This window comes from Oncorhynchus nerka, linkage group LG12 (assembly GCF_034236695.1).
Source record: "Oncorhynchus nerka isolate Pitt River linkage group LG12, Oner_Uvic_2.0, whole genome shotgun sequence".
NCBI lineage: Eukaryota > Metazoa > Chordata > Actinopteri > Salmoniformes > Salmonidae > Oncorhynchus > Oncorhynchus nerka.
Genome location: NC_088407.1, coordinates 60,838,796 through 60,852,665, shown reverse-complemented (window position 1 = coordinate 60,852,665; position 13,870 = coordinate 60,838,796). Strand labels below are relative to the sequence as shown.

Below are 13,870 nucleotides of genomic sequence, written 5' to 3'. Positions count from 1 at the left end.
AGGGAGCGTTCATGCATGCTAGGGCACTGTCGGGGCTTCTGTCTGTGCACTGCAGTCTAGACCAGGGTTTTCCCAACTCAGTCCTACGACTCCCCCTGGGTGCACGTTTTTGTTTTTGCCCTAGCAATACATAGCCGATTCAAATCATCAAAATTTGAGTTGGTTATTTGAATCAGCTGTGTAGTGCTTGGGCAAAACCAAAAGGTACACCGGGCAGGGGGGTTCCCAGGACTGAGTTTGGGAAAGCCTGGTCTAGAGGAACAGCCAACAGACTCCTGTCAACACTAAGACCTCTAGTTATAGCTCATTGGAATGACACAAATGTCAAGGTCTGACACTTCCTTTAGTCTAACTACAATAAATCAGGTGTTCTCTCTCAGGTCTTTCAGGGAATTATTTTCTGTATCTCATAATGAATCACTGAAAGTTTTTAAACATAAGTTAGCAGGCAGTGGGTTGAGTGTGTAAGAATTCCAGGATTTACCTTGAAACCTATAAATGAGTTTAACTGCGCTGCACGAAAATATATTTCCCATGGCACAAAACACATGCACTGAGGAGAAATGGGTCAGTAGGTTTTTCAAAGTAGGCCACTATTCCTGTCTTCATTTCATAAACAGTGGTGGGGGAGGTAGTACCTAGTGTTTGTTACCTCTGGGCTTCTGTTGTCTCCCTCTGTGCCTTCATACATTTGAAATCATTCTTGCCGCTGAACATTACCAACCCTACCCCCAACTTAACAAACCTATTTCAACTGCAGCTGTGTTCCTTTAAACACTTGTATTTCACATACCACACCTACATTATGTACATTCAGCTATAGCATATACTAACAGGAGCCATTTCATAAGAGAACAGTCCCCAGCTACTCTTGTGCTACTGTATATAAGAGCTATCAAAATCTCCCTGGTCTGAACATGAAACAGTAACAGAGGCTGTTTGTTCATGAGAGCAACAACCATGGCAGTCCTCTGTACTCGTATGATGAAATATGTCAGGTTAGCAGGGTTTAGTTAGTTAAGCCTTGTTAGCCGATTGCAGTGCTGTCAGGTAGACTCCATTCAGCCAGGCTTCCATTAGACTTAATTGATTTGTGCAGCAGAATCCTTGGGCGTCAGTACACTGTAGACACAGTCAGCACAGTACAATTGACTTGTACAACCCATGCTGGTTGCTAGCACTGGCATCTGGTTGCTAGCACTGGCATCTCTCCAAAAGCATGTGATGAATGGGAAAAGAGGTATGTTAATCACTCAAATGTTACACCATTTGTTTCCAACAAATCTGGTCAAATACCAGTTCCTTGTTTATTTCAGTTTCAAGTGTCACAAAGCCATACGGGTGATTTACGGTTACAATATTTCAGATGACATGTATTAATACAGTGTCATCACCACATCTTTGCACTAAGGAACAAAAACAGACCACATTGCAATGAAAGGAGGAAATATCAAAACCTCTGATTTCATGTCTTGGAGCCCAAAATGGGCTAGGTGGAATGTCTCACAGTGTACCAGCGGGCAACAGAATATACAGAAAATTCAAATGAGTATAGCTGCAACCAAATGTTGTTCATTGTCTTACTGTATGGTCCCCCAGTACACATATCCTCAGTATGGGATTTGTATTAAGCTTTCTTTGAAGACAATTAAAGGAGGAAATGTTAGTCACTCTCTTTAGTCCAGGCTACACTGCCCAGTTTGGACTCTTGGTTGGCATGTAGGCTATCAGTTTGTCCTCCATGTCCTTAGCACCCAGTTTATTTATACCGTATCGGTCATTGATTTTTAACTACATTTTGTCCACTGTTGTATTTTGTCGATCTCTAAATATAGCTGAAGCTTGCTAATAAACTGTCAGCCATCTGACCCATGTCAATGAGTTAGATAAATCCTAGCAACAACAGACACACTGGGAGGAAAGTGAGAGGAGTTGACTTTAAAATCAATAGAAAGCCTTACAACATGATAAAAGGACAATTACAATCTTTTGGCACAAGACAACAACCTGTGTTTATGGTATTGAAATTAAAGGTGACTAAAGGGATCCCAACCAACAAATTTCAATGTGCTCTGTGGCAATATTTAGAAACGTGGTGCGGACTTCAATTTCTCAAATGCTCGGTAATAATAAAAATTGAGGCTAGTATAAAATTACAGAAACTCTGGCCTAAATGCCATATAAAAATGCAGATGAGAATACTGTAAACAAATCTCTTTGCACCTTGAATACAACTGTTTAATATTTAAAGTAGCTAGACAACCACACTAAGGCTGTGTGTTAAAATAAGAACAAGATTATTTATACTGAACAAAAACTAAAATATATCAGTCCATGTCAATATAAAAAAGAGCAACTGCTGCCTTCAAAATGCCTATTTCATCAAGAATAATGACAGCAAAAAAAATATAAATCACCTGCAATGTAATCGTTCACAATTGGACAAAAACATTTTGTGCATGTGAGGTTGTCTCATGAGTGACCACAAAATTCTAAACTTCTGTCGACCACAGTGACCACTTTCTCTTACTATCCTAAAAGGAATCCACACTTCTCATGCTTTGGAAGGTTTATATAGACTACTGCACGCTGAATTACCCCATATTCAATCATGTGTAATCAATAGCAGAACATACAAATACGAGAGTAAGGTGTAGATCACTCAGTTTGCTGGCTATTTGGGATAGAGCAGATGGTACAGTATGTTTTGCTAGTGAAATGGAAGATAAACTATTCATCCAGTAACACTTGTTTTCTTTATCACTGTCTATTCAAATGTTCATTAAAAGGCACAAGGTAAGTGGATTGCAAACTACACTACAAAAGCGGTTACTATCCAGCAGAGCTAAAATAAATATTTACACACTTAAAGTACAACATGGAGACAGATTGCAATTCTTAATAACTGACAACATGGATCTCTTCTGTGATATGTCTAATTACTCATTTTTACACCTTACACAGCTTAAGCTAAATGTAACATTGCATATTAACCCATCTTTAAAAACATGAGCCATTCCTGTTTAGCCTTTGGGAATTCCTTAAATGCTGCCTGAACCAATCTTATTGTAGAATGAACTATAAAAGAACGGTGTCACTACCAAGCCTCCGGCTTTATAAAAAGCCTGGTAGCAACCTAGAAACACAGAGCTGCTGAATGGCCCATGCCACGTTTTTGGAAATAATTTTATAACTAATTTCATACAATTCTACAAATTTTGTCAGGTTTTTTTTTTGTGTGCAGTTTACAGCTAATGTCCTGCAATTCTACACATTTTGCCATAGGGTGGAGAGAAATGTTTGCAGTTTTTAATATGTCAGAGTGACTAACAAAATCAATGGGGGGCCCCCAGTTGGTAATTCGATCAGGATTACTAGAAGTTTAGATAGCTGCCCGCTAGACTAATTTACCAATCTAAAAATATTTAGCTGACATGGGTTCATTTAGTGACTTCCAGTGACTGACGCAAGAGAAAAACTGCTGATGCACAACCACATCTTGAAATTGCACCATGTGTATTCTACCTCTCAAACGTAAGTTGAGATCCCACTGAGAACATAATAATAATAAGTAGGCCTGTGGAATTGATCCTACACAAGGGTTTGATATCCCCTGGTGTAAAACGAGTGTTCAATATCCCCCAAAGTTGAGCATTGCGAGACCTTAGAATTATAGGCTTTGAACATACAGTACCAGTCAAAAGTTTGGGCACACCTACTAATTTCTTTATTTTTGCTATTTTCTACATTGTTAAATAATACTATGAAATAACACATATGGAATCATGTAGTAACCAAAAAAAAAGTGTTTATCAAATCAAAATGTATTTTATGTTTGAGATTCTTCAAAGTAGCCACCCTTTGCCTTGATGACAGCTTTGCACACTCTTGGCATTCTCTCAACCAGCTTCATCAGGAAGTCACCTGGAATGCATTTCAATTAACAGGTGTGCCTTGTTAAAAGTTAAGTTGTGGAAATCCTTTCCTTCTTAATGAGTTGAGCCAATCAGTTGTGTTGTGACAAGGTATGGGTGATATACAGAAGATAGCCCTATTCGGTAAAAGACCAAGTCCATATTATGGCAATAACAGCTCAAATAAGCAAAGAGAAATGACAGTCTATCATTACTTTAAGACATGAAGGTCAGTCAATACGGAAAATGTCAAAAGCCATCAACCGCTATGATGAAACTGGCTCGCATGAGGACCGCCACAGGAAAGGAAGAACCAGAGTCAAGTTCATTAGAGTTCACTGCACCTCAGATTTCAGCCAAAATAATTGCTTCCCAGAGTTTAAGTAACAGACATGTCAACCTAAACTGTTCAGAGGAGACTGCGTAAATCAGGCCTTCGTGGTCGAATTGTCGCAAAGAAACCACTACTAAAGGACATGAATAAGAAGAAGAGACTTGCTTGGGCCAAGAAACACGAGCAATGGACATTTGACCGGTGGAAATCTGTCCTTTGGTCTAATGATTCCAAATCTGAGATTTTTGGTTCCAACCACCGTGTTGTTGTGAGATGCAGAGTAGGTGAACGGATGATCTCCGCATGTGTGGTTCCCACCGTGAAGCATGGAGGAGGTGTGATGTTGCTTTGCTAGAGACACGGTCAGTGATTTATTTAGAATTCAAGGCATGCTTAACTAGCATGGCTACCACAGCATTCTGCAGCGATACACCATCCCATCTGGTTTCCACTGAGTGGCACTATCATTTGTTTTTCAACAAGACAATGACCAAGGAGAGTGATGGAGTGCTGCATCAGATAACCTGTCCTCCACAATCACCCAACCTCAACCCAGTTGAGATGATTTTGGTGGAACTGATGGAACTCCTTCAAGACTGTTGGAAGAGCATTCCTCATGAAGCTGGTTGAGAGAATGCCTAATGCCGAGTGTGCAAAGCTGTCATCAAGGCAACGGGTGGCTACTTTGAAGAATATAAAATATATTTTTGGGTTACTACATTATTCCATATGTGGTATTTCATAGTTTTGATGTCTTCACTATTATTCTACAATGTAGAAAATAATAAAAATAAAGAAAACCCCTAGAATGAGTAGGTGTCCAAACTTTTGACTAGTACTGTACATTTAGTCAATAATCAGTTATTTACATGGCCATGCTCTGTACAGTATACCTCACGTTTGTTGAATGCAAAATACCCTAAATAAATTGCTTGCACGGTACAAACCTATTTGGAAAACAGAACACAAAAGCCCCATTCCCCAGAACAAACCTTTTGTCAGACAGAACCCCACCATTCTAAGATCTTGTTTTGCAGGATGATTTTATGAAGTGAAATCCTCCTCACACTCGAATCTGATATCCATTCATGTCTGGTGGCGGCTTCGGATCAAGAACTTTCTTCTCTCCAGATGGACTGTAAAACCCCCAAAAAAGATATATATGATTTCTCATGACACAGATTAAAACTGAGAGATTACTGTTCAGAGATTCCTCTTGAACTACACCATCATAGGACTTATAGCCTCTAGTGCTTGTTCAGATCAGTGCAGGGCCATCTCCACTACAGCTAGCATCTTGTTCATTGACTTAACGAGTATTTACTGTGCTGTCAGAGAGACTATAGTGAGACTAAGCAGCTCCTGATATCTGACTACATTGCACAATCAGTATTACCGTCTCTCGATGCGGCTGTTCCTGCGCATGGGGCTGCCTGGGTTACGGAGGGGCGAGCCCATGCTACTCTTCCTGTCTTTGGTGGGTGAAGGCGGCGCAGCCTTTCCAATCTGAAAGACAATCACATAGTTCTGTTTACCTCACAGTAACAACAAGGGGCAAACAAAGGTAGAGGTACAAATGCTTACAAGTTGAGTTCTGGTCATATCCACCGTGTAGACTAAGGAGTAGTGCAATTCTCCAATTACTGAACGTTTATTTTAAAATTCAGCACACCATTTATGCAGAGTAGGGAGGAGGAAGGACACATGCGTATAGATAGATACACACAGATCATCAGCTTTCAATTACTTAGAGTAGTGCTAAGGTGAGCGAGCACCTCAGTGAGAGGCCCTAATGTGCTAAAGGAGGCACAGTTTTGACGGTGATGACGGTAAAACCGCCCCCATCTTTAATGTGATTGTGAGTGCGGCCATTGGGTGAGAGCCATGCTATAAAGGATCAGCCATTGATTGATTGAGGCAGCCATGCGTGACTCACAATGGAGCAGAGAAATGTCATCACATTAGTTATTATTCACAGGGCCCTGCGTAAGGCTCCTTTCATTACTGTTTGGGATGATATCCCATGAGAGGTCATCATTTGAGGATGATAGCTCCTGAATTGGCAGGTCAACTCCATATCATCATGCATGACGGGTCAAAAGGAGGTCAGCAACTCTGTGATTAAGGGCTTTCCATCTGCTCAGGATGGATTCACATTCAACGATCCCCTTGTGCTTCCCTCTCACATAGATTCAGATCTAATGTAGCTCACATGCATCCCAATTTAATTTGACACTAATCTAAATTCAGTGCTGGTACAGTGATATGCTGCAGACTAATTCAGTCTCAGTTGGATCCAGTGGTGTAATTTACTTAAGTAAAAATACTTTAAAGTACTACTTAAGTTTTTTTATTTTATTTACAGTATATATCTGGACTTTACTATTTGTATTTATTTGACAACTTTTACTTCACTACATTTTTTAAATATATTTCTTTATTTTACCTTTATTTAACTAGGCAAGTCAGTTAAGAACAAATTCTTATTTTCAATGACGGCCTAGGAACAGTGGGTTAACTGCCTGTTCAGGGGCAGAACGACAGATTTGTACCTTGTCAGCTCGGGGGTTTGAACTTTCAACCAGTTACTAGTCCAACGCTCTAACCACTAAGCTACCCTGCATTCCTAAAGAAAATGATGTACTTTTTACTCCATACGTTTTCCCTGACACCCAAAAGTACTTGTTACATTTGTATTAATTTAGCAGGACAGGAAATGTGTCTAATTCACACACTTATCAAGAAAACATCCCTGGTCATCCCTACTGCCTCTGATCTGGTGGACTAAACACATGCTTTGTTTGTAAATTATGTCTGAGTTTTGGAGCGTGCCCCTGGCTATCCGTAAATTTTAAAAACAAGAAAATGGCGCCTTCTGGTTTGCATAATATAAGATATTTGAAATTATTTATACTTTTACTTCTGATACTTAATGTAACAGCTAAAATATACTTAAGTATCAAAAGTCAATGTAACAGCTAAAATATACTTGACTTTTGATACTTAAGTATATTTAAAAACAAATACTTTTAGACTTTTACTCTAGTAGTATTTTACTGGGTGACTTTTACTTGAGTCATTTTCTATCACGGTATCTTTACTTTTACTCAAGTATGACAGTTAGGTACTTTTTCCACCACTGGTTGGAGCTAATGCAATCACTAGAATTCTCTAATAAGGAAGCTGACTGGTTTGGTTCATGGACATTTTCCATCTCAGTCCCCAGGATCCTTCCTGGATGTGTGAACATGTCCTGCTTTAGTGCTGTACATCCCATCACACCCCAACACTCTTTAACAGATGATCTCTGTATCCCTGGTACCGTACCTTCAGCCTCATGTCCCGGGTGTGTCTCTCCAGCTCTCTCCGCAGCTCCTCCTTGGTCAGTTTGTCCACGTCTATTATGGAGTGTTTCCAGTCTATCTGTTCCACACTGTGGGGGTCATGGGACACATACTGACCAATCTTCACCTTCCTCAAGGTGTGCCAGTAGCCCCTGTAGGCCCCCTCAAACTCCTGCACCAGGTCAGCCAGCGTGCGGAACTCCAGGGGTTTGAACATGAGGTCCTCCCGCCGGCTGATGCCCAGTGCTCCGAAGCGGCCACCGCTGTGCATCCCCAGCACGATGTGGCAAAAGTGGTTCCCTGAGAACTGCGTCTTAAAGCTGAGGGGGAAGCGCTCCACACCTGGCATGCTGTTGCTGAGGTAACTGGGACAGGCAAGGTCAAGGAAATGGAAACCCCTATTATAACTTACCTGGTTGTATGCTCACATTGGACTGCTCCTTTACAGGGTAACATAGACAACAACAGTTTTCAAGCTCCAATGATCTGGTTTTTAAACAAGAATACATTAGTCACATACAGTAGTCTCAGACAGTAAGCACACGAGTCTGTTCTAATCACATAATACTTGGATGCCCTGGTTGTGCCCATAAAGCTTTGTCTCAGCTAAATCCCTGTTACCACACTGTTTGGGGAATCACTCTGGGTTATTTTTAGTTTCCCATAAACACAGTTGGAAAACAACATTTCCAGATCATCATTTATTCTCACCCCATTCCCAAATCTCCAAAATTTGACCAAAAAAGTATGTGCAGGTAAAAACACGGGCATAAGAAACTCATTACAATTTCCACGTGCTGTCAGTGTGACCCATGGAATACCTAAGCTATTTAAAGGAAAGGATACATTCCAAGGATCACTGCCTCCAGACACTTGATTGGTAGTGACTCACGGATCATCTCCTTGGCGATGTCCATCAACCTACACAGAATATGAGGGTTAGAATACACCTGAAGGAAAAGCAACAAAATAGTCTACACTAAGGTAATAATTCTAAACATGGATTCTAAATGGCCTGAAGGACATTTGCACACATTGCAGGACATGTGCATGCATGCAAAGAGAAAATGATTACATCCTTTAGGCAAAACTATTGATTACTAAAAATATCTCAAAGCTTAGAAAACTGGCACTTTGAGGAACATAGAAATAAAATCGTCTGGTCACAAACTGAGTGGATGAGCAAGCAAAATGTACTAGAAGCTCCTGCCCGGGAAACAGATCCTATTAGGCTATGATAACAGTTCCTGTTCCCTCAGTCCTGGGGTGCAACAGACATACAGCTGATCCCGATATCCAGTTCCTTCAGCTTCTGTCATGATCAGCGCAACTAGGAAGCAATTGGTAAACATCCTCAGCTTGCTTCTTCTGTTTGCTGCCTCTGTGGCCTCTCTGCAGCTCCAGGAAAAGCTATTTCGTCAAACCCTGAGATTCTCTCTGGCAGACAACAGTCATGTCATTTACACTGTCTGACATTTACAAACACTTAGGATCATCAAAGAGCTAAGCTAAAACGAAACGTTAGGAAACATTAATTGGATAGAAGAAACTGCGCTTACGCAGTAAGAGGCCTGCTCTTCTTGATTTCAAAAAACTGTGTTCCTGTGTGATTGTACCTGTAGGATATTGTTAAGTACAAAGAATGCAGAGGGAGTGAAACAACATGAAACTGTTCAAACACAACTAAACATATTCTCATGGGGAATAAAACCATGTTAAGTGATTTCTGATATTCATACTTCCTCATTTGTGAATTATGGATGAGCTTCTTGAGCTGAGAGGTGCTAATGTTTATGCTTAAAATAGATTATAGCCTAAACATGGCCTACATTCTGAGATGTTGTGACATATTTAGGACATACATATTGTCTTAAAAAGACACGAGTCAAACAAGTATAAAGTATATTTGAACTATTATATATCCTTATGTACATATTCTTTATCCCCTTACACTGTGTATAAAACAGTAGTTTTGGAATTGTTAGTTAGATTACTTGTTGGTTATCACTGCATTGTCGGAACTAGAAGCACAAGCATTTCGCTACACTCACATTAACATCTGCTAACCATGTGTATGTGACAAATAAAGTTTGATTTGATTTGATTTGGTCAGTCACCACCATAATACTTATTCAGTACATCTACTGTGTGTGGGCCAGTTTCCAATAGCATGGAATCAGCTTGTGCCTATATCTATGAATTATGTATGAAGCTTAAAGCAATACATAATACAGTGCATGGCTAACACATATTTCAGAAGAGCCATCTTGAATTCAAACCCAGAGCCTAGTGTGCATGCATCATGCATGCAATTTAGTTTGTTTGCTCAACCTAATGTATATCTGGATATGTCCTAAACTGTTCAGCCCACCCTGTCAATCATAAAAACTGACCATGACAAACAACTGCACCTTGAGGTCCAATGAAGAGTCATAGCTTTATCTAGGCTACCTGGGCTATCATTGGTTCAGAGCTTGGCAATAGTGACAAGCAGTTCTACCATTCCAGGCAAAGGATACTGCAAATCCCTGATATATTTCTGTATGGCTTCTAGGCGCTGTGGGATACTGGTGGTCGGCTGGTATGTAGGCACACTCAGTGTTGGAATCTATGGGGGAGAGGCAGAGCACAACCAGAGGCATTAATATCACACAATCCCTATATTTACAGAGTTGGAGAATGTCCACTTGTTTAACCTAACAACCATGTTTTTAAAACTTTTAACCCATGATCATTATCTTAATGGTTCCCTATGGCGAGTCTATGGGTGGCAGGTAGCCTAACGGTTAAGTGTGATGGGGTTTAACTGAAAGGTTGCTGTGACAATCTAGTGACATTTTTATCTGCGTGGTCTGTCATGTATATATTTGACAGCTTTATCCACTTGGTTTTGGTCCGAAAATAATGTAATTTTGTATAATGAAATTCCTAACTGGAATGTGCAGTCGGAGACACACTTAGTATACTTAACGAAAACAAACAACCCATCATTGACAATAGTCCGTGGATGTCTTCAAGCATACAGTGCCTTCGGAAAGTATTCAGACCCCTTGACTTTTTCCACATTTTGTTACATTACAGGCTTAATCTAAAATGGATTAAATTATTTTTTTTCATTGTCAATCTACACACAATACCCCATAATGACAAAGCAAAGACAGGTTTTTAGAATAAAAAACTGAAATATTACATAAGTATACAGACCCTTTACTTAGTACTTTGTTAAAGCGATTACAGCCTCACATCTTCTTGGGTATGACGCTACAAGTTTGGCACACCTGTATTTGGGGAGTTTCTCCCATTCTTCTTTGCAGATCCTCTCAAGCTCTGTCAGGTTGGATGGGGAGCATTGCTGCACATCTATTTTAAGGTCTCTCCGGAGATGTTCGATCGGGTTCAAGACCAGGCTCTGACTGGGCCAGTCAAGGATATTCAGAGACTTGTCCCAAGGCCATTCCAGCATTGTCCTGGCTGTGTGCTTAGGGTCGTTGACCTTTTGGAAGGTGAACCTTCGCCCAGTCTGAGGTCCTCAGCACTATGGAGCAGGTTTTCATCAAGGATCTCTTTGTACTTTGCTCCATTCATCTTTCCCTCGATCCTGACTAGTCTCCCAGTCCCTGCCGCTGAAAAACATACCCACAGCATGATGCTGCCACCACCATGCTTCACCGTAGGGATGGTGCCAGATTTCCTCCAGACGTGATGCTAGGCATTCAGGCCAAGGAGTTCAATCTTGTTTCTCATGGTCTGAGATTCCTTTAGGTGTCTTTTGGCAAAGTCCAAGCAGGCTGTTGTGTATTTTACTGAGGAGTGGCATCCGTCTGGCCACTCTACCATAACGACCTGATTGGTGGCGTGCTGCAGAGATGGTTGTCCTTCTGGAAGTTTCTCCCATCTCCACAGTGGAACTCTGTCAGAGCGACCATCGGGTTCTTGATCACCTCCTTGACACAATCCTGTCTCAGAGCTCGACAGACAATTCCTTTGACCTCATGGCTTGGTTTTTGCTCTGACATGCACTTTCAACTGTGAGACCTTATATAGACAGGTCTGTGCCTTTCCAAATCATGTCCAATCAATTGAATTTACCACAGGTGGACTCCAATCAAGTTGTAGAAACATCTCAAGGATGATCAGTGGAAAGAGGATGCACCTGAGCTCAATTTTGTGTCTCATAGCAAAGGGTCTGAATACTTATGTAAATAAGGTATTTCAGTTTTATTTTTAATATATTTGCTAAAATGTCTAAAAACCTGTTTTTGCTTTGTCATTATGGGATATTGTGTGTCGCTTGATGAGGAAATGTTTTTATTTAATCCATTTTAAAATAATGCTGAAACGTAACAAAATGTGGAAAAAGGGAAGGTGTCTGAATACTTTCCAAATGTACTATATAGTCAAATAACTTTGCATTCATATGGTTGATTTACTGAATGTATTATATCCAGGTGAGGAGAAGGCATGGACAGCTCAACTGGATTCTGCATGCTTGTATGTTGCATGACAGAAATATGTAGCGTTTAAATGACCGTTGTACAATTAGACGGGCCGTAACTGAATCTCTCAGTTACAATCATTCTGCATAATCAGCTATTCACTCTATTGTCAGTAAGTGTGAATTTGATGAAGTTCATGTAGCATAATATACTAAGCCCATGCTATTGGAAAATATATCCTCCTGAACCGTTTACTGTATGTTTATCTCAATCTTGAATGATGGTTTACTTTAAATAAATGTGACTGGTGTGCATATTACTGAAACAGTGTCTAGGCCTATATTTCGGGGGGCTATTGACAAAGTCTGGCGTACGAGTGCAGCCTGTAGAGTTCTCAACAGTCAGGCAGGGTGTCTAGCTAGGTCAGGACTTCACCTTCATCCTACCTTGGGCAGATCACTGGCTCCCCGGATGCGTTTCCCTATGGCCTCACCATTAGGGTGAATCCGGGCCACATGCCTCCACATCTGCTCCCAAGTCTCCTCATCCACCGGTAGACCTCCCCTGTTCACAAAGAAGGGCACACCTCCATCCCGCAAGTCCTCTTCACCTTCATCCTCCTGCTCCTCATCTCTCTCCTCCACCCCCACACACCCCACTGTGGTCCTCAGCATCCCGCCACACAACGGACCCCAGTCCTGGAGCCTGGCTGGCACAAATGGCTTACAGCCTCGCCCTATAACTGTCAATCTGATTGCAGTTTCTCAGCAAGTAACACTCCCACAGCAGGTGAGAAACATGAGCAATTCATGACCCACTGGATATGTAGGACTTTGCAAAACTGCAGGCTGTAGCCTATTAGCCTGCAAATTCAAATACTGTGCCTCTCATGAACAAAATGGCACACTGACTTGAAAATATGTTCCATATGTTGTTACAATTGTCCACTTAAATTGTCAGATGAGTTCAACTTCAAAAACATTAACAAATGCTTCCAAAATCAGAGATTAAAGGGAATTTTTACTACCTCAATAGTCATAATCACTATCTGATCAACATGGTTATTGGCACTTTATAAAAATCACAATGATCTATAAGATGCAAATTAAGTCAAGTATATCACTGAAAAACATGAAACTACACAAAAATTATCAAAACTAGAAAAGGTGTGAATTGGCAGCCAACATTAAACACACTATACTAGGCCTGCAACATTGATGATAAATTCAGCACCTTGGAAATAATGAATACACACAATGCCTACAACATAACGGGGAAAAAACAGCAGTCTTCCAACAGGGTAGGCCACAACAAACTACCTTATTACAAATCACTAATACCCGGCACCGTTATCCCAGAGCGGGGATTCCGTCTATATCCAAAACGCCGGGAAAGATTCGATTGGACATTTCTTCGACACTCTGCTTAGCCGGTGGCGCATTTCAGTCTAGTCCATTTGACATCATATTCTTCTTGTCAGTCCAAGTCATTGTCCAGTTTGAACGCCCATGGCTTCACAGTAGCGAGTGCTGATCTCATGCCTGCTACAATATTGCGCCGCTCAGACACTCCCAGAACCCAGCAGCTGCGCATGCTCTATCTGACGGATTACATCTTCCACGACATGCACATTTCGTCTACTGTGGGTGGCGTCAGCCAAACAAAATTACTCCTCTATTACAGACAAATGATGAGCGGAAAATGCATTAGTCTATTGATAAATATACTGTGAACGGCAATGGCTTGCAGGTACTTGATATAATGCCAGCACAGTGGGCAGCTATTATATTAACATTTAACAGCAAATATATTGTATTGGCATCATTCTTGGATACTTTACAT

At 40.8% G+C, this 13,870-nt stretch overlaps 1 protein-coding gene across 1 annotated transcript; it reads right to left on the bottom strand.

Moving 5' to 3' along the window:
* Window positions 1-4,900: 4,900 nt before the first annotated feature.
* On the bottom strand, window positions 4,901-13,807 carry LOC115138495 (tubulinyl-Tyr carboxypeptidase 1). The gene is made up of 7 exons (XM_029675386.2): window positions 12,475-13,807; window positions 10,112-10,200; window positions 9,152-9,208; window positions 8,439-8,513; window positions 7,576-7,957; window positions 5,645-5,754; window positions 4,901-5,384 (listed from the first exon to the last, which is right to left on the bottom strand). The coding sequence occupies exons 1-7, from the start codon at window positions 12,700-12,702 to the stop codon at window positions 5,312-5,314; spliced, it is 1,014 nt and encodes a 337-aa protein (XP_029531246.1). The 5' UTR covers window positions 12,703-13,807; the 3' UTR covers window positions 4,901-5,311.
* Between the last annotated feature and the right edge of the window lie 63 nt (window positions 13,808-13,870).

Coding starts and splice junctions, on each gene's coding strand:
- LOC115138495 (XM_029675386.2), bottom strand. CDS start 12,702: ATGCTGAGGACCACAGTGGGGTGTGTGGGGGTGGAGGAGAGAGATGAG. Junction 9,209..10,111: donor AAATATATCAGGGATTTGCA/GTATCCTTTGCC, acceptor AATATCCTACAG/GTACAATCACACAGGAACAC. Junction 8,514..9,151: donor AAGAGCAGGCCTCTTACTGC/GTAAGCGCAGTT, acceptor TATTCTGTGTAG/GTTGATGGACATCGCCAAGG.